The 22,256-nt window shown below is 35.3% G+C and overlaps 2 protein-coding genes across 9 annotated transcripts in view; both read right to left on the bottom strand.

The window, feature by feature from the left end:
• Sesn (Sestrin) overlaps nucleotides 1–22,256 on the bottom strand; it is a 157,555-nt gene that overhangs the window by 107,986 nt on the left and 27,313 nt on the right. For all 7 annotated transcript variants that reach the window (XM_086903386.1, XM_086903390.1, XM_086903389.1 and 4 more), the window contains exon 6: nucleotides 4,507–4,536. In XM_086903386.1, coding sequence (XP_086759512.1) covers nucleotides 4,507–4,536 — 30 coding nt within the window. The remainder of the gene's footprint in view (nucleotides 1–4,506; nucleotides 4,537–22,256) is intronic.
• Nucleotides 7,580–19,305, bottom strand: LOC100871799 (uncharacterized). Of its 2 annotated transcripts, XM_086903403.1 has the most exons (3): nucleotides 19,018–19,305; nucleotides 18,341–18,439; nucleotides 7,580–10,157 (listed from the first exon to the last, which is right to left on the bottom strand). In XM_086903403.1, exon 3 carries the CDS (start codon nucleotides 9,961–9,963, stop codon nucleotides 9,700–9,702), a length of 264 nt encoding a protein of 87 aa, XP_086759529.1. In that variant the 5' UTR covers nucleotides 9,964–10,157; nucleotides 18,341–18,439; nucleotides 19,018–19,305; the 3' UTR covers nucleotides 7,580–9,699. The 2 variants fall into 2 exon arrangements, with proteins under 2 accessions (XP_086759529.1, XP_086759528.1); XM_086903402.1 differs by lacking the exon at nucleotides 18,341–18,439.

Below are 22,256 nucleotides of genomic sequence, written 5' to 3'. Positions count from 1 at the left end.
AGGAGAATTAACTCGATCGATCGATGGATCATCCCTTAAGGCGCGTTTGCATTTGTGTGGAATTCACTTTTGCTGCGCTCTGTTTCTCCGATCATCGTCGTAGAAATTTTCGGATAAATTTCGTTATTTCTTATAAATTTCAACGAGCTCAACGACCGGTCGCCTCGCTTGCCAAGAAGCATTAACCCGAATAACTGTTCAAGCTTGTTGTCAACTCGGAAATCGCAAGTGACGACGATCTCAGATCTCGATCTTTCCAAGAGAGAGAGAGAGAGAGAGAGAGAGAGAGAGAGAAAGGAAACCGATATTTTTCCTTCTTCTTCATAGAATAATTTTAATTTTTAAAAACTAGTGGTAGTGGCGAGGACGAGCGACAAAAAGCGACAGAGAGAGAGAGAGAGAGAGAGAGAGAGAGAGTTCGATGACCGAGTTAAGTAGATAATGAGCAACGTTGTCGTGGAATTGAAGGGAATTATTCCGCGAGCTCAATTGCGTAACGCGGTGAGGACTGTTACGCGTGATGTTGCGCAGGTCTAGGTAAACTCGAGCAGACGGGTGAATATTGATCGTTTCGAAAGATTATGATCGACTAGGAGAATTAGAATCGAAAAGACGAATAAAAATCGCGAACGACACGCAAAAGTTTTTTCGTGTAATCGCGAACTTTGAATGTGAATCTACGACGAATAGAGATTGGATTGATTATGCTTGTTGAGGAATTTATTCTTAGTTATGTATGTAACAAGTTGATGCTCAATTTTAGATATGACAATTTATAGCTGAATCATTTTTATCACGCTAATTTAAGATGATCGTATTTTTTTTTTTTCTTTCTTTTCCGATGAAATGCAAATACTATGTAAAGAGATAAAATTTTCTTATAAAAAGAAAAAATAAAATAAAGAAAAAAAAAAATAAATTAACCTGGATTGGATATTCGATTTAACGTAGTCGTTTTTAAAATGTTTATTTTGATTTTGAATATTATACTTTTAAAATGAATTTTTATTAATCTTGATAACATGATTTATTACTCGAGCTCGCGTAAGGTGTACCAAGACATTTTTGACTGACTGTATATCTTATTTGACCTTGTTTACGAGATATGTAACGAGTTTTATGTTCTTTATGTCATTTTGTACTTGATTATCTTGCATTTCATTATTTGCGTTGTATTGTTATTCAATACTTTTTCAGATACTTTCAGATATTACTCGAATTTCGCGGAAATTTCGAATATTAATTTCTATTATTCCGAATTAATAAGAAACAGCTAATAATTCTCTATTATCGGAATTATTTACGGTGTTTAATTTAGCGACTGATTTAATATCAGTTTCTATTTTTCAAAGTTTTTTATTCTATCATTAAAACAGGAAAAAAAATTTGAATCGAGGTAATTTTTATGATTATTTTTAAAATGAGAAGAAGAAATTAATATAAACTAATATTATTTAACATTGATCCACATTCTCATCTTGTTTATCTCGCGTAAATAATATTAGAACAACCCGACAAATATTGTAAATACATCATAATTCAAATCTAATTATATCCCACTACCGACATTTTCGTATTGCCAGAATATTATTTTGAAAAAACAAGAAAATAAATAAAGATACGATATCTTTCTCAACCTCTCTCGATCGAAATTATCTTATTTCAAGGATAAAATAAAAATTTAACCAAAAAAAAAAAAAAAAAAAAAAAAAGAAATTAGAAATAATAGATGATAAAAATATTCGTTAAACTAGCTAAATCGTCGAATTTATATATAGCTTTTTTTTTTTCGTCCCGTTCCCCGCAAACGAAGAATTCCTTATTCAAACTGATATGAACAGATAAGAATATTCTATATATTTGTATGAAATAGGAGGAGATGAGAGAAATTTGTCACGTTCACCCCACGGAAATCCAATACTAAATTGCTCGAGGCTCTCGAAATATAATTGGAAACATTCACAGAATTCGTTTCAAGGGGAGGACGTGACGCCCATCTCGTTGTTTCCTGAAACTAATTCGATTTCCGTAAAACGATGTTTTCCGCGTAATCGGTCTGGAAATAACGACATACAGCGAGAGAAACAAGCGATAATGTACATACTTGTACGTACACGTATATATTTATCAATCCAAAACGTTATTTTATTCGAATAACACGCTCCATCAAATTCGATGTTACTTCGATCAGGGGAAAAAAAAAAAAAAAAATTCGATCAAGACGATCATGATCAATATTGTAGACTCTCCTAGCGGACCCTGATCATTTTTTTTCTTTTCTACAACATCCCGTCGATAAATTTAACGTGATGGTGGTCACGTAGCCGCTCAATTTACTCGATTGAAACATTTTTCCCTCTGCTTTTGTCGGCCCGTTCCTTACTCTCTACCCAAATAATTGCATTTCGAACGAGAAACACGATGTTCAGACACGAAAGGCCGGTGACGCAAGAGATACGCTACAAAGGATAGCAACCGAAGATTGAATCGAACAATAAATCGAGTTTTTTCTCTCTCTTTCTCTCCCATATGTCGCTAATCAATCGAAGGAGTGCTCGTAATTTCACAATCGATTATCTTAATCATCCGTTTCCGCGTGGCACCACCTACGTTGCCCGTTCCGCAGACTATTTTCAACCTGGATAATGGGCCAGGCAATTGTAAATTATCGTGAAAATCGTAGCTTGTGCAATTCGAGTAAACGGTAAATAATAGTAAATGAATAATCGAATTGGTAAAAAATGATTGATTATATTGTGATTAACCCGTTGGCCTCAAATGATAATTATCATTCGTCGTGGTAATTTAATATTAGAATATGCAATGACGAGTTATAATCGTCTAGAAACTAGAAATATATAATAGATAGAAACAGTAAAAAAAACTTGATGATCGATGATTATGATTCCATAAAAAAATGAAATGTATATAAAAAAAAAAATTGTTTTGATTAAATGAGATCGTATGTTAATTAAACATCCTAGCTCTAATCTTGTAATAAATATATGTGATAATGCGTGTACCTTGGATAGATTTAACCTCACAATTATTCCAGTTAATTCTAATTATATATAATGTACTTAAACGTATCTACTATAAATATCATTAATATTAATGCATAGATAATAAATACAGCACACATGTTACCAATGAGATTAATAAATTAATAAAAGAACACCTGTTTATCAAAGTTTATCAAAGTTGATGCAAAGACAAGATAGATTTATACAATGGTAAAAAAAAAAAAAAAAAAAAATAAATAGAGAAAGTGCTTATATTTATATTTATATGCAAGAATTCTTTTATTTTAGATAGATATAAATTTACTTACATGATGCATTTTAATTTTGTATCGTATAAAGAAATAAAAATGAAATTTTGTATTATATATTAATTAGTAGAATTGAATGAATTAGAAATAAGCTCTTCTCTATTTATATATTCACCATTATAAATATAGATAATCAGTTTTTTTTTTCTTTTAATTAGTAAATGAATTGTGCAAACAATTCAATGAGCCTATTTTTATCCTATACATCTCAAATATGAGATAAAATATGATTCTTTAACTAATTACTTGATGGAGAACAAAATGAAAACTCGCCATCTAGGAGTGAATAGAAATATTACTATCAAACTAGTAACTGAACTAATCAATTGATCAATTAATTATGAATTTGAAAATAAGCTATATTTTTAAAAAAATTGAATTAAATAATTCATTGTGTATCTTAATTCTAGTTAACTCTTAAAAAAATCCTTAAATAAATATTAAAATATTTCAAAAGAATTTTGATAGTTTTATATTTTGATATTTTAATTTTTTAAATAAATTCTTTATAAATAAATTAAATAACTGGAAAAAAAAAATATAAGCGTTATGCTATTATGCCAAAGCAAAAACTCTGTTAATGTAATAATTCTCCATTTTTTATGAGATGCAGTATATTCTCGTTTCAAATGACGGAAATAATCCATGAAACAAATTCAGGAGCATGCGCGCGCAGGTTGAGAGACGCGGGAATTGCTTTCGAAAATGTTTACCAGCACTAACAACAGGCTCGTAAGCCACGTGCTTCTATCTCGAAACTGTTCTTAATGGTTTCGTGTGTATCTTTTTCATGGGGATTATATAAGTCTCTTTGCGAGAATTTAATCTATCCATGAACACCTCATTCGCGATTCCAAGCACGTAGCTCTTTAATTCTGCCTCGAATGCCTAAGTCACCGTGAAATCTTATATCTAATAGTTGACACTGACTTCTCTCAAACACAATATCATTCGTTACACGCGTCGAAAAACACTTTCGAAACAAGATTAATTCGAGACAAGATAATCGAGATATTATCGCGATACAAAATTTCTCGAATATGTTCGAGCAATTACAGAGAAATTGATCGTATTAAAACTGAAAAATATTATATTATATTCTCAGATTCCACTTACCAAAACGATAGCGTGATTAATGTGTGATAGATGAACAGGAATTCGTTGATAGCACTCACCTTTTCATCAAGATTGTTCAAATCTGGCAACTGAAACAGAACGATAGATACGAGTTAGTTCTATAAATCGTCACTATTTTGTAATGGCTAATCTCGGACAAGGGTTAACGTTTCATTATTCGATTTGAAATTATATAACCATAATCAAGAGTCATAGGATAAATGAATGGGCGAAAAGTTACCTTAGCAGGTAATATAAATATTGTGAATTCACATAATTAACAACACTAACAAATTACAAACTAATTTCAATCACATCACGTGCACAATAACGAACAACAACACGCATGACCGTGAACTGGAGAAAGGATTCAAATCGCGTGAGGACGTATCGTCGCGCCATCTGACGACATATTTCGTACTAACGTTTAGGTAAAAAATGGAGGAAGAGAAGCTAGTCAGCTACGTCAATGCCTACTTTATCCACACATGAGTTTGGTTAGTCGGCAGATGCCGCCCACGGTACATCATTTTTTTTTTTTTCTTTACTTGCTTGCAAATTGAAGGAAATTGAAGCCAATTTATAGCAATCAGCTGTCGTGTTTGAATATATTCTCCCGGAGACTGCAGATAGCGTGCTAGTATTAATTTAACGCTTGATGCGTCAACTCGTCTAATTAACCTTCATTATTCTCGATACGTGTTCCGAAGCGGGCGAAATAACGTGAAAGCGAGGAGAAGAAATTTCTTCTCGCGCGAAATTTAAATAAACTATTTTACAAGGTAGATAAAAAAAAAAAGGTACTATGCAAATTTTAATAAGATTGAAACGAATAAAATGCCCTCTCTTTGAAATTTATGAATTCCCTTCATCACGTAGGAACGATAACAACTTTATGACTTATTTTCCAATTTTAAAATAAATTATCGCAATATCCCTGAAAGTCAAACGTGACCACGTATAGACTCGAATATATTATAAGATTGTTTCCCGAGATGAGATTCTACTTAAACGTGAAAAAACACGAGTTAGAACACGGTTTATTATATTCTTTCAAGCGTTCGGATTTTTTGATTCACCTTGATCCAGATTATCTATATAGCAGATCGTACCGTGATTCACTTCGATATAGAAATGCTATATAATATATTTAATAACCTTGTCTCATGTTGAAACATGATAATTCCCTTCGAGAACTAACGAGAGACATTACGTAAATGAAACTGGAACGTCTTTGGATTATACATCGGGTTTGTCTCTGCGGTCTCTCTTTGAATATATGAGAATTTTTAGCTCTATTAACTGTATCTCGATCCCTCCTTCTCTGTTCCAAGAGGTGAAAAGAAAAGTTTATAAAAAAAAATTGAGCGTATTAAAAAAATGATATATGAATCTATTCTATCGAAATTCTTAATAAATTTTTAAACGATTGAGTAAAAAAAAAAAAAAAAAGAAAAAAAAATAACCCGAGGGAAATAATATAAGTATAATAAAACGAAGGTTACGTTAAATTTTAAATAAGAAATGGAGCATCGTTCCAAGAATAATTCGAGAATCGTTATTCAAAAGTTATTCCAAAGTCAAGCGTACGTTTTCGAAATGACGTTATAACACGAAATCACATCGAATGTACAATTCGCCTTGAAACCGACGTTTAGTCGTTCAAGTTTTAAGAAGTAAGAATGCATATCAGTGAAATCTGTTCAAACATTTACACTAAAATCAATGCGTTATTTACTCGCCTTTGTCTGCTACTACTTTCAATATGTACCGAGAAAATAGCATGTTGCTTACAGTAGTTTATCGAGCTATACTCGGCATTGATACTCATCAACCGATAGAATCGAGTTTCATGAAATCAAGGTCGATAATGACCTTGGAATGTCCTTGATATCTTCCTTTTTTTTTTTTCTTCTTTAATATTCGTTCGTTCGTTTATTTTATATAACCAATATCTAAAAAAAAAATATATATATATTATACATATATATCGAATTATTCATATTTTTCGCGATAGAAATTCAATTTCCTCTCGAGAATCTAATTAAAAATCATCAACACACTTTGTCAACTAAAAATTTGCTATCAGATCGATCAAATTATCCGCCAATTTCTGGATTAAAATTTAATTGTTACAAAGCCAAATATATTTGCAAATTAAATTTTACCAAATTTACAGTAACTCCTGTTCCCTTTCCATTCTTCGAGAGGCTTCATTCGTTAGATTCGTGGAGATATCGAACGTGAAAAAAAAAAAAAGGAGGAGGAGGCAAATACATAGGAGATATCAAAAAACAATGACCTCTCGTTCCCGATCCGACAAACGAAGTTCGTTTACCTTGATAACGCGTTTGTTATCACCAGAAACGTTTTAAAATCATTATTCGAGGTTATTTCACTCGAAAAGAAAATCTCAACGTTGAACGTAACGCCGCGTAAATTGGCTTTGGTACACTTCAATTTTACTGCGAGCCAATCGAAATCGATCGATAGCGGATTAAATAACGATAAGAACGGTGTCCAGTCTTGTTTAAAAAATTACACGTATGCATAAATGGACGATTGAAATTTTAGCAATTTTTTCTAAAATTAGAAATTAAATCGTAATGAGGGTATTTTAATTCGTTATTATAATTTCATTAAAAAAATTCATGCGATGATTTGATATATGATGAAATATCAAAGCTTAGAATGTTTCTAGCCCAGTGATTTTCAATCTTTTTCATTCTTTATGACGCATAAGAGTTAGTTAGTAAAATTTTTCATTCTTGTTCCAAATGTTGTAATATGGTAATATAAAATGCATTAAATAACACTTAATGATAGGAGTGAAAAGAACTTTATTCCACTTTCTTTTTGAAAAATTTTTAAAATCTTATCTATATATCTCCCTATATATATATATAATAAAAAGAATAATATTTAATTAATATTTAGAACAATAATTATCCATTACTTTCTTTAAATTGTTTAAATGTAGAAATCTGGATTTAAAAATCACTGCCCTAGACTTTTAGCCAAGAATGTATAAAATATAAATTAAGAAACACCGGTTCCATTAGAAATACCGATATAAAAATAGATATAATGACGATAAAACAGTCAAAGGTAAAAATATATATATACGAATCATCGTCGTACAGCATGTTCGGTGTTTTATTAGAAATATAAACAAATAATATTTTACATTGATCGATTGGAATCGTTTAATGGATCCTTAATTACCTATCCTCGTATACTCTTTCCAAATATATCTCATTTACACACACGTAAGATCGATCATCGATACACGTTTAGAAGTCTTTTCTCTATTTCTCTCACGCATTCTCTTCCATCCTCTCTTTTTCTCTTCCCATTTTAGACTAGCAAAATTCCACACGCGTACCAAGCAGATGATTTATCGAAGACACTGGTGCAGTATACCAGAATTCGAAATTCCCCACGTAAATTTGTCACGAATAACAGGCATTCCTCGATTTCGATTAATATATCGGGACACGTTCCAAACCATCTTCGCGAACACTTTCATCAAACTTTTCGCCGCGTCACTTGTTATCAACTAACGTTACTTCTATTCGTTTTCATACAAATACAAATTATAATATTGTCATCTTTGTAAAGATTCACGAGCAGTGAATAAATAAGAAGTCGAACATTTATTCGACGTTATCTCCTCCGCATTTTCTCCAAGATCGTCCCCCAATCGAGTGTAACATCCCTCCAAAGTTCGCTCGATTTCTCAAATTCGCCACCGATTCGCGAATCAAACTTTTCCATTTCCATTATCCAAGAAAACTTTCCAACGACGGCTTCACGTGCCGTGAAAAAAAATATGTAACTGGTCGAGAGAATTGAACCGGAATTGGTCAACCGGTCAAATGTAAAACTATAAATGGAAATGGAGTTTCGAAGGGGATCGAAATTAGTATCGTGGATGGAGTGGAATAATGTTGATTATTTCCTTTTTTAATAGAGATAAAAATTTAACTTCAATCTTTCAGATTTAATATGAGAAAGATTTTTTTTAGATATTTTAGATATGTTTTTAAATTTGCCTTTCTCCCTGGTCCATATTTCTTCTCAATAAAAATTATATTTCACGGAAAGAAATATTATCTCTGTTTATAAAATTTAGAAAATTTAGAATCAATTATATTATATATATATATATTACGAACACGAATGCAATGATTCCATTATCTATCGATAGAAAAGAAAGTTTTCTGTGAATTCACAAAACGTTTTTACCCAACGAGCCGACCATCTATTGTTGCAACATTTGCAAAAGAGTCACGGGAGCGTTTTTTTTCGAATTTCCACGAATATTCTCGAACGTGCTACTCTCGTTTGGCACAGGATCGCCTCCTTCGTTCCAAAGAAAGATTTGATATCGTGAAACGCAGTAAGGATCGTCTCTTCCTTTGATGTTTTCCCAATTTCACATATCTATGCAGAAAGTCCATGCAGTAAGACCGATTTTCCCTTCGACTTTCGCGGATCTACTCGATCCACACACACGAGTCCATCGTGCCTCTCCCTCGAGATGTGCATTTTGTTACGCATTTGAAGCAAACGACGCGGATCAACGAATAAATATAAAGCAATAAAGCTTGTCTTTTGGAACGAAATCGTAATCGGTTCATCGTTTGAAAAATAATGTTTCTCCTTTCGAAAACACGTAGGAATTTTTCTTTCTTCGTCGAGGATCGTATACAATCGATATAACGAGAAGACGCGTAATGTCTCTCTGAGTTAGAGAAAGATTCGAATTTACATTTTTTTTCAAACGAAAACGAAAAAACGTCGACTTTCATCCCCCGTGCTTTCGATCCGAGAGAGCGAACTAACCTACACACGCCGTGCACGAACAAAACTCGAAGAAAGTATACATATTTCGATTTGTCCTCGAAAAAAGGAAAAGAAAAAGAGAAAAAGAGAGAGAAAAAAAAAAGAAAACTTCAAATTTCCTGGAATAACGTTCACAGGGATTCGATTTTTGTAATTTTCGAATGGAACGAAACTCTACCGTATCCACTTCCCTGAATCCTCCTCCCTCGGGTGACGATAAAATCTCGAATCGGGAGGAATTCGAAATTCGATCGATTCCTCTCCCATCATCTCGACTTCCTTCGAATTTTCCACCAGCGTGGAAAAACCTCTCCCTTCTCTTCTCCCTCGGATGACTTCCGTTTTCCCAGAGACCACCACCCGCCAACCCCTCCCCAAAGATGGTGAGTTGGAGCGAGGCGCGTTTAACCGCCGATCAACAGCCACGGCAGAATCACGGTCACGCAGAGCGCCGCCAAACAACTGGCGCACATTGCCAAGGGGCTGGCAGCTGCCTCCGGTTCCGCCTCGATCGTGTAATCCTCGTCACGCTCGAATTCACGGACCTCGACGTCGCACCGGAAACAGACGCGGCCGCTCTTCAGATGCGAGCTGTCCCTCCTCAACAGCAACGCCGATCCCTTGCGCTCCATCTTCCATCCCGGCTCTTGCAGAAGCATACGAGTCATTCTCTCTCCCTCTCTCTCTCTTCTTTCTCGTTTCCAGACCACGAAACTTCGGTCTTCGATACTTTTCGTTACTTTCGAGTCTTCTTCCGTTCCCCGAAAACAAGCAGCCGCCCTCTTTTTCCGCTTCGACGTTCTTCTTCTTCTTCTTCTTCTTCTTCTTCTCGAGATCGGTCAGATGAGAACAGTTTCGCTACCTGAAAGACAAGATACAGTGTCAATAAAGAAATATTCGCGGAGAGATTATTCTTAATCAAGAGGTGGAGATTCGTTCACCGCGAACGATACTTATTTATGTCGTGGGATGATGGGATACTTTCGTTCTACACCTTGTGCCACGATATCGTTAATTGTTTCCTGTTTCGAAGAGAGAGGAAGGAATGCAGTTTGGGGGGAGGATACTTTCATTTTTACAGTGGGATTGATCGAGAAAGGAAAAGAGATTTTTGAACTTCGATGGATTTTCGTGGAAAAAAATTTGTTTGTGAAAAATTGTTTCTCTATTAACGAGACCGTATATCAAATATCTTCTTGGTTTCTAAAAAATAGATGAGAAAGTTATATGTTTGTTGAATTAAATTTCATTATTCGTGTACGTGTAAAGGAAAAAGATAGTCAAGCGAGCAAAATATTCGGCAGAAACTCATTATCAGGGATGTCGAGTTCTAATTACACGGAATGTGGCGGAAAACGGGGGAGGACAATGCGGCAGGCTTAACGCGGGAACGAAACTAGGAAATTCAACAACTGGATATTTAGCTAGCAGGTGCTTCGGATTTATGAGCATTTAATACGCAGACACTGACGCCGTGGGCGCTCCATCAACTTCCTGCCTCGGAGAGAAACGAGAATTAATCGAAGCAACTTCGGCCATTCCGCCACACAAGGGGGGAGGGCAAGTTGACTGCTAAACCAACCGAAACTCGCACTCTCCGCACGAAAACTTTACCCGCTATTCCGCGCACGTGACTCCCTACGTTTGAAGAAAAAAGTGTCTAAAGAAATCCGACCAATTGATCCACCTTTGATTCGAATAAAACGATGTTGAAATAAAACGGTGTAGAAGTGTCTGTTAGAGGAATCGATCGATGCATATTCTTCTTCTATCACCCTCTTTCTTTGCTCGACGGATTTCGAGAGAAAAGTTTTTGAATCCTATATATTTATAAACCGTTTATCGTACGACGAATAATTTCGAAGAAGAGATATTTCCTAGCATCGAAACAACTGTGCACTTTGATAAGTATAAAATATTGAAGAAGTCTAAGTCTTCGCGACAAAAATGCATCGATATCTTTCATCTGGATATGAAAAGCGAATTTCCTAGCACGAAGATAAAGAACAGATTCCAATAATAAATCTTCGTCGCCAAAAAATAAAATCAATTCGGGATACGTGCTCCCTTCCTGAGAAAGAAACGAATCATCGATAATAATGACCGTGAAAACTGGTCAAGAGGCATTAAGTTTCGAAATGAAGAACTTTCATCGCCACGACTTTTCTGCATCGGACTCCGTTTTAGCCTAGTTTTTAGCCTCTTTTTCGGTGGCTATTAATATATTAGCAGATTAGATGAAATTTAAAGCAACGTCGAGAACTATACAAAGAAAATGTACCATCTTTTATTTTTCATTTGACCAATCGAATGATGCATAACGTGTATTCTTAAAGAATCTTACGTTTATTTACAATGTTTCTAATTGAATCTAAGGAAAATTGTTATGAAAATTATATTGAAAAATATAATATACGTAAAACAGAAGCGACAGATTTAAAAATTATTGATAATAAACGCAAGGGTTCTTTTTAAGAATGACTACAATCTACTTCACAAATTTATCTTATTTGGCCCAATTTTGGTCAAGCCCTCTGTCGAAATCGATACACTTTTAATACGACAAAGCACAATCGACTTGACTCAACTTCTGATCAACCTTAATGATACACGTAGCAGTGAACTTTACCCAAAGAATCGATCGCCTCGTATCCGTACCGCTGTAAATTGCTACCTATCTCGAATATGAATCCTCAACGATCGATATGTGTTGACGAAATTCTTGACCCGAGCTCAGAAAAACTCAGAATATATTTATTCACCTTTCAGAAGAACGATATACGAAACAATATGTTATTTAAAAATTAACGAAAAAGAATAATCGATTCGAATAAAAGCTCAAATAAATAAAATTTTACCTTTTCTTTCAAAAATCGAGATGAATCACGCGGTGAGAAATTTTTTTGATGACGAATATCGAAGCGTTTTCTCGCTAAAAAAAAAAAAAAGATTTCCTTAATCAAACCCTTATCCTCGATCGATGATAAAGAAGGCGACGAAGCGTTATTGTGGAAGAAACGAAAACAAAAGCCAGAAGAATGAACAAGAAGAAATATAAAAAAAATTCCATTACACAGATAGAGAAAATATTGTGAGGAATGGATGGATCTGCTATTGTTCGAGTGAACGACGTAACGAGATTCGAGAGCAACGCGCCGTTACTTTTCCAGCTGGTTTCCAGCGGGGAGAAAAGGAAAAGTTTAAAAAAAGGGGGAGGATACGTTGGGTTACAAACGCTATATAATTATTATGGAAATGGAGAAACGATAAACGTTTAATCGGATCGGTCTATCGAATATCGGTTTTAAAGGCGGCAAGAAGAGTTATTAACAGCCACGCTAAATTCATAATTCGATGCATCCTGCGAGTTTATGTTACGTAAAAACTACCCATTCGTGAACGAGGTAGACCTTTTAGCAATTGCGTGGTCGATGGATATTTTTTTTTTTCTTTCCCTCTTTATCTGTTTTTGTATTATTTATTTTCGATATGAGCGAAAATAAAAAAAAATAATTGAAAATAATAAAGTCGGTAAAAACTTGGAGGGAGTAACGCTTCGATTGGAAAATTGTTTGATTAGTGTGAAATTGAGTTGCGAGTGGTGTGTGGGAAGATCAAGTGCTTGGAATTGCGTACGTGAATAACTTCTTGAAAATTTTGCGTAGGTTGTATCGAAGTAGGAAAAAAAAAAAAGAAGAGACCGAGTTTTAAAAGAAGATACGTATTAAATACACTTTTAAAATAATTCGAAGGTATTTCTTAAATTTTCTTGTATTAAGAATGATGGTCAACTATTTTTCTACCTTCTCTACTTTTTTCCACATGAATTATCGACGTAATGAATAATAAACACGTGAATAAAGTTTCATCGTAAAGATAAAAATAACAATAATCGAATTATCTCTTGATAATTTTTAAAAAAAATTAATCGATCGCTCGATAATTGCAGTGTTTATCCTAAGAGATACGCGTTTAATTTTCAGCTTGGTTGGAAATCCTTGAGAGAGTCGTAAATGCGTTATCAAGAGTCGCGCATCACTTAATTTTGTAGTTTTGAACTATTCTGATTATAAGAACGAATCAACCAATATCTTATCTCGTTCAAAACTTGCATAATTCACCCGATAATTCTACAATTAGGTTATTACAAAAAAAAAAATAATAATAATAATAAAGTGAGAGATAATACAATGACGTGTGAAATAAAATAAGAAACGAAATAACACGTAAAATAATAATACATGAAATTCTTCACATTGTACATTAATTTTACAACCGTTTAAAATTGCTTGAATTATCATTGCAATTTCAAGAAGCTATTATAATATATCTCCTCTCTTTTATTCGTTCAAAATTGCGCCAATTTCTACGTTGCAGCGGTCAATAAAGTAGAATTGGGCGTTCAATGGTCAGACACCTTTTGGCTGGCCCTCCCATTCGGGATTATTTTAATCCAGTGGAAAACAAATGGAGCAACGCTTGTCGTCGTTTACATGGCAACCTAGAACCACGATCAGATCAGATCGTGCCAAAATCTATCGTATATACAAAAGCGTAGATCAAACTTTAGTTGATTCTAGAAAAGGCTCCTGTTATCAAAGGTCTTAAAATTCTGTCACAACGCTTTTATATAGCGCGCAAGTTTTCCGTTGTGAAACCTTTGACTTCCTGCAATCAACCGTATCACTTAATTATTACTCAATCGATTTAATGTTATCGAAAAAAAAAAAAAAAAAAAAGGAAGAGAGAAGATGATGAAATATTTTCGATGTACTATTAGAAGAACAATTACATCGAAAAGAAGACACAAGAAGCAAGCGAGACTGGGAACAATCGAATATTGTGAAGATTGTGAAATCGTGCCGCTATATAATCGATGCTGCCAACGTGAATCTTGTTAAAAAAAAAAAAAAAAAAGAAGAAGAAAAATGAAGAACAGAAAAGTTTGAAAAGCAACAACTCATAAAGGAGGCCCCTCTCTTATATACTCGATACGTCTTAATTTTCCGGACCTTAAATGTCAATTATCTCCATAAAGTTAACCTAAATTGGCGGTTCATTGATGACAGTTTCGCAATCTTTTATCGAGCCAACTAATGGTTTCCGGACGAAAGAAACGAAGAGCGAAAGAGAGAGAGAGAGAGAGAGAGAAAGATAGTCTTAGCAAAGTTTAATATTACTTTTATTTCAGAAAGAATAATCCATTTTTTGGAAAAAATTATTTTCACGCGAAATCGAACGATTTATTTGTCATTTCACGAAATAAATCGTTTGTTATTTTTTATCGTTATTTGATTTCGACGAAGATAAAATGATTTTTTTTTTTTTTTTTAATATTACACGCTTACTACCGTTATTACTACATTTATTGTTCGATATACACTATAGTTTTGAATGTTATATTATATATAACGAATACTCGATTAAAAAAAAAAAAACAAACGTTACATCGAATAATAGCCAAAAAATTCTCCAATTCATTATTTTTCCAAAATAATATTCGTTCCGCTTCTTAAATTAAACGAATAAATAACATCGATTGAAATGCATTTATTACGCATCATAAATAATAATAATCGATACCGTTGTTCGAGATATAATTCGAGGAAATAAACGATATCTCCAAAACATTTCATCCAAGACGTCTCTTCTCATCGTTCACTCTTCTTCAAAAGCACACACACACACACACACACACACACACACATAAAAAGGTTTAAAACACGACATTATCGCGATCAATAATTTATAACTGCATTAGACTTATTGAACGTTGCATAAACACATAACACGAGAAATTGCTATTCCCATTCCTTTTGTCTCGGCGAATCTCAACGCGCATTATTGCATCACGTAAATCGGAGGAATCGTTATATCGTTATATGCGGATCGAGTTAATTCCATTCGAGATTCGCGGAAGGTGATTCGGGTTTAAAGACGCTTTAAATAGGGAGGCGACCACGATACCACGACGAAACTTTCCGCTCGGATACACGGTGGAAAGGAAACGGAAGTGGAATGTTCCAATTTAGTAAATTGCGAGCGAGAGAGAGAGAGAGAAGCTTAGCCTTTTGCTTAGCCTCCTCGTGTCCTAGCTTCCTTAACGCGACTTCTTCCGCTCCAAACTTTTTTCCCCACGTCTCTCCCTCCCCTCCTCTCGAGGGGGTGAGAGCAAGACAAAAGACGAATGTTAATTAATTGAATTCTCTCTTGGCCGAACCGTTCAAGATTCCATTTTAAAAATTGTCCCAACGAATTTTAGAGGAGGGGAGTATTATTATTATTCAAGTTAAAAATTTGTGGAGAGGAAAGAAAGAGAGAGGGACGCGGGCAAATTGGTCCGCGAGGCGATGGGACTTTTTAACATGTTTTAGAAGGAGAAAATTTGCACATCATTTGCATATCACTGCGCGTGTCGTAAAAGAAACTCGAGATTACCGGTTGGAGCTTTATGCACGTTCGAGTTTTTCCTCTTCTTTTTTTCCTTTTTTACAGACCGCTCGACAAGATTCTTTAAACCGTGACGTTATTTTTAAAATGGCATTTTAAGGAAAGCGTGTTTTCGGCTCATAAACGGTCCAACGATCCATTTACGATTACGAAAGACGGGAAGAAAAATACGGTTTTTAATAATTTACATGGACGTGTCACGCGAAAAAGTGTGTCTAACGTCTTTGAAAAGATTTTTCAGATTACGTCTTTCTTTCTCTCTCTCTCTCTCTTTTCTTTTTCTTCTTACATGTCCCGTGACCAACATTCGTTTACGAAATCTTTACGAGAATTCAAATTTAGCGGGTTTTCGAGGACGCGCCGGAATCGTATCGCGTCGAGGAAAAGCTTTGAAAACGAGCCCAAGGCCTTTTATTTGTTTTACACCGTTTCAAAGATGGCGACGTAATTCTCGTGGTAAACGAGTGTTAGTTGAAAGTTTGCCGGTCGACAAAGTGGCCTGGAACCGGGGATTCGGAAATTTTACCAACGTCGAGAGAGAGGAAAGAGGGCGAAGATGAAAGACGTCGAATTCTAAACGGAGGTATTCTAAATAATCTCCTTCTCTCGTTTTATCGAAATATTTCCATCCTTTTCTTTGTCGTAATAAATATCACGATTATATATATATAGTGATAAGAGAGAAAAGAAGAAGAAATATCGATGAAATAACCGTTTAAAAAAGAATGTTCGCGATAAATGGTGTCGATATCAATGAAATACATTTTGATAGCAATAGCAAGAAACCTCGTGCATCGAACGATTTCTATTTTTGTATTAAATTTATATTCGTATCTTTTACACGAAACTCGAATTAGAAGAAAACTTTAACTTTTAAAATAATCATTCTTTTCTTTTCTTTTTCTTTTTCTGCAAATTTATAGTTTTCAATCATCGACAGAGAGAGAGAGAGAGAGAGAGAGAGAGAAAAGTTAAAAAAATACGTTCTATTCAGAAGCTTTTCGAGCTATCGCTAAAAAAATTGTTTAATTAAACGAGCTTTTTATCTTAATTCAAAATTTCGCGTATTAACGCGCCACTTTACGACCTTTGCTGGGATAAGTCCAAGCGACCTTGGAACAACAAGAGCGAGTAATCTCGTTATAGGTATCATGACAATAGCATTAGCAATTCGGCACGAATCACCTTGCCCAGCTCTCTCAGCTTGTGAAATCGTCACGTGGTATCAATTCACGTTTGCGAACACACGACACATATGGGCTATTATATCAGTCCGGAAATTAATCGTGATTTTCGATCGTGTACAACCGTTGTATAACTTTTCCCTTTAAAAACGGCTTTGTCGAACTTTGTCGTATTTGTTTTAAGCGTGGACGTTTTCGAATTATGAAAATGATTTCACAGAAATATTTTAACTACGTATATAAACATCACTTATGACATCATTCGTTAAAAGAACAATTTTCTCTCGCTGAGAAAAATATTATTCGATATTTATTACTTAATCGTTGCAATAACTATACTCGTTGCAAAAAAAAAAAAAAAAAAAAACGATTGAGATATTCCAATGTACACGTGTTATAAAATAAAATACAAGATTACCAACACATTTACAACGATGCATAAAAAAAAAAAAAGGAAAGAACGAGAGATTAAAATTCACAATTTATTTCCGGACCAAATATATATATGAATATATATCTTATAAATAATTCAACTTCTGGCAAAAAATTTGTAAAATTTGTAAAATTATGGTAATCGACGGTTTATTTATCGCCTCGACAATTATTCGTCCGCGAAATGAATTTCATTATTGCAAAGATACTCGACAAAATTGATTAACATTCCCACGCGAAGCGAATCCTCCGTGTCTTGTCGTGTCGATCGATCCTCGTCGCGAGTAAAATTCGCGAGTCGCCGATAATTTGCTGTGTATCGCGACAATTTACGAACTGGAAATCGACGTAAGACTTGTCGAGTTTCTAGTCTAGGAATGAGTCGCGATCGAACACGTGATGCGAACAACAGGTTCGTTCGAACCAGAAATTGTGGAATTTTTCTCGATCACATTTCTGTAAATTCGCGGCAATAAAAACCGGATACACTTCCGTGAGAAGGATTGCCGGCGGCAACGCGAATCCTCCCCCCTCCCTCGCGCGCAAATTAGCATCGCAAATTAAACGCGCAACTGGTCAAACGAGTTTTACGTCACGACAAAAAAAAAAAAAGAAACAAACAACGGTTATTTTCTTCGACAACTATGTATGTATGAACTGGAAGGGGGAGAGTCGTTGGAAATAGAAGGAAGAACGAATAGAAGAGAAACGTTCGGAAGAGAGAGGAGGGTTCGAGATTGATAATTGGACGAACGATATTTATTACACGTCGTTGAAGAGTGAAATTTTATCGAATTTGTCGAGTGCGTGTGGAGATCGGTGTCTAATCGATGTGAATATAAATAATAGAGGAAATACAATTACAGTTGAAACGATGAAGAAGGGGAATCTCTAGTCGGATGGATCGATACGTAAATAAGTAAAAGTAATCGTGTACGTGGTGTACGTGGAAATAGTTTGTTCTTTTTTTTCAACCTACTTCGATGCGCAAAATCGCCCTCCAATCGCGTTTTATTCGATAGGTACACGTGCATTTGTTATCTCCATCAAATTGGCGAAGAAACGCGACTTCGTCGCCCTGAAAAGAGACAAAAGTTGAAAGCGTGCTATTTAAACGCTATTGCACGAATTCCAAGAAATTGGAGAGAGGAACGGGGGGATGATTAATTTCGATTAAAGCGGCCGACCATGTTTCCTACACATGTTTATCATCGCGCATATACAGCGACTGCTGTATCGTCGATGACGCGTGCGCTTCGAATTTACGATCGCGGAAGTTTCGCGCGTACGTACAAGGTCTCACCATTTGACCCGGTTGAAAACAATACAAATCGCGCACGTAGTTATATCCCAACAACGCAGATCCTTCCATCGAATCCAAACATCGTGTTTCTCATTCCACTCGTTTCTTCTTAATTTCACGTCGAGTCTATAATTCTAAGAAGGAAGAAAAAAAGAGAGAGAGAGAGAGAGAATTCCGACGCGAAAGAAACCGATTTGCAAATCAATATTCGCACGAACGAGAAACACCAACGCGATTATCGCATTACGATTACGCACAAATAACGCAGAAATGAGGTTGAGAGGAAAGAGGGGGGGAGGCGCAATAATAAAACGTACCTTGTATCTTATATTTTCTTATAACTTCGAACGTACCTGTTATGCGACCTGAGAAGCAAAGGGATCTGGCCACGTGAGTGTTGCCACCTAATGCGGAGATCAGGTGAAAAGCGGAAGTTGCAGGCGTACACGTCGAGCACGTGGAACGAACACGTTGGCCTCTCACCGTAGTAAGAGAGAGAGAGAGAGAGAGAGAGAGAGAGAGAATCAAACGTGTACAATATGTATACGCGTACGTATGTGTTTGTATACACGAGCGAGGAACGTGGAGTCGTGCGTCCCACCTCAACCACGTCTGACACGCGAATGAACACCCGCGAAGAGCGTTGTCGCGACGGGAGGCCGCAGCAAGGGGAGGAAGAGCTAGTGAACGCGCAACAGACGCGAGAAACGGGGATCACCGCTTCCTATCCCCGCCGCTCTATACGACCCTCCTGATTCGTCGTTTCCACTCGTGGCGAGGGTCGATTGGTCCACGAATACGGCGACGTGTACGACGTGTGCTCTCGCCTTGTGTGTGCGCGCGTGCGTGTGTGTGTGTGTGTGTGTGTGTGTGCATTCACGCTAATCGAACCATCGGCGAATTTCACGACAGCTGACGCTGCCTCGGATGCCGGCAGACCCGATGATAACGGTACCCAACAAATCTTATTTCGCAATGGCATAACGCAAGATTCGCGTTTGAATTTTTTTTCTCGAGAAAGCTTGGATTATTAAGAAAGGATCAAAGGGAATCTTGTTTCTTCTTTTGTTCTTTTTTTTGCGATGAATATTCGAGATAGATCGAATCGTTCACAATATTCAATTTTGAACGTTTGAGGATGAACATTTTGTTGTTGGAAAGGATAAGAGATAATTTGCATTTCGATAAAATCAAACGAGCCTTTGAATGCACATGCGGAAAAAGGGTCGCATTTCTCTGCGCATTTCAGAATTTCATTAAGTGTCGCGTAAGAGAGGTTGCAACGAAATGACGAACGATCGATGAATTTTCGAGCGGGTGAAAATAATTAATTTTAAGCAGTGACAATCGCTCCTATCTATCTTTTCTATCTTTTTTAACATCGAGTACACTCATCGCTCCTCTATCTTCCTCTCGTACGAAGATAAGTCCCCCTCTCTTTCTCTCTCTCTCTCTCTCTCTCTTGTACAAGCAAGGCAATGGGATATCGAGGCAGTAGCAGTAGTAGTTCGAAGACCGGGTAAATAATATACTTGGAGAAAAATTTCTTCCATCGCGCGAGTCGAGCGATGGATTCGCGAAGAAACGAGAAACCGCAGAGTGTCTTACCAATCGTGTCAACCGGTGGTTTCTAGTAACCTAGATTCTCTCTGTTTTCATAACAACCACGGAAATCGTGACGCTGTCGTGGATCCTGGCTGGTGATTTCTACCGTTTAAAATCCAATGTTATTTTACGCGAAAATAAGAAAATAGGAGAAATAACCGATGATCGACGTTATAAATAATCGACGCGATAAATCGTTGGGAAAGATGCATAAGGAGAGAAAGAAAGGAAAAAAAGAAGGCGCAGTCGAAATGTTGCGGTGGAAATAAACCGTGACGTGACCGCAGATCGCAATTAGCTTCGGTCATGCCATCAGGGAAGATAGGCCAGTCCAGGTACTATCTTGTTATAGATTAGGAGGAGCTAATGCGCGTTTAGTAGAAGGCGTGCCAGACTTAACGACTAATGGATCGGAAATGCAAGTCACGAGAATCTTTGCGAACGAACGGTATAGAAAATCAAAAAGTAATATATATATATATGTGTGTGTGTGTGTGTGTGTAATCTGTGTGGTATTAATTCGTATCACTGAACAGAGATATTAAATCCTCTCTTTAAAAGTTATAGAACAAATTGAATTCTAACCACTGCTAATTTCGTTTAATCGGATATTTTACGTGATAAAATACATCGAAGGAAAGAGAAAATTAAAAATGATTGTGCATGCAAAAAAAAAGAAAATACATTTTAAGAATTCATAATTTTTAACAAATGCTAAAATACTTTTTTAATGCTTATTAAAATATCATGATTTTTAAGTAGGAATGTATAAAAAGAGATAAGAAAAATTTGAAACAAATTGGAAACAAATAAAGATATTCTTATTTCGTTTAAATGAAGTAATTAAATCATAGGCAAATATTATGTATAATTGTAATTATTATGTAATCTATTATGCAATTGTTTATAATTGAAAACGCATTTCTTAGACACAAAAGACAAATTGAATTTTTTGTATTTTATTATGTTAAATATTATTATTTAAAATACATAATATTTCTTTACGTAACTATAAAATTTATTTATAATATATCTTATATTGTTGAAAAAAAAAAAAAAAGAAAGATATACACAATTATCTATTTTCCTCGTTCTCTCTACGTAAAAAGAGATAATCTAATGGAATACCAGGAAACTAGTAGACAAAAAAATATTAATAATTCAATATTGGATAAACAATTATCTTGCTCCATTACAAATATCTTGCTTAAGCAAACGATTGGCCTTGTTTACGATAATTTACTTGTCTCTTGAAAAAAAAAAAAAAAAAAAACAGTACAATGATTCGTCGTAACTATCCCGATTATTGTACGATCCCCTCCTCCAACCCATACCCCAATTTCTCTCTGATCCTTCCACCATCCCTTCCCTTCATCCACCCCATTTTCTTACCCGCTCGTTTAATCTTCCCTGCATGCTTATCCGCCTGTTCATGGATACAACTTCCTACTATGTAATAACTTCCTGTTCATTACACTGGTATTAGATAATAAGTCATAAAGATAACCCAATTCGAAGGTTACATCGATATCGAAAAACGTGTAGTTGAAAAATTCTTTATCACTGGGGAATAACTCGTGAATATCGTGATCGTCTATTATCATCTTCGATATCGGTTTTTATTTTTTACTCGAATTATTGGAACGACAATTAAAATGAAGAACGCTCGAAAAATATATTTTCTTCCTAGTGGAAAAGGGTAATCAAAAAAAATTGAGTGACTTGAGTAATTTCTTCGATGAAAGAGTAAATGTAAGTAATGATATTGCCAATAAATAAAGAAGATATAAAACATCGTAAAACGTTTATCTAAAAAATGTGTGCAATTCGAACGTTTTGGATCACATCCCACTATGAAATCCAGGAAATTGAAGAAAATTCGAAATGTTTTCGGGGCAAAAGACAAATCGTATCAAATATCTTACTCATTTTCAATACTGTCTGTGAAAATATTTCACTGTGATAATATCCCTATACAGGTATTCGA

The sequence above is a fragment of the Apis florea genome, unplaced genomic scaffold, assembly GCF_048593485.1.
Source record: "Apis florea isolate Af1SG1 unplaced genomic scaffold, ASM4859348v1 contig_2291_pilon, whole genome shotgun sequence".
Taxonomy (NCBI): Eukaryota; Metazoa; Arthropoda; class Insecta; order Hymenoptera; family Apidae; genus Apis; species Apis florea.
Note: the sequence above shows the minus strand (reverse complement) of the source record. Positions and strands in the feature narration are given on the sequence as shown.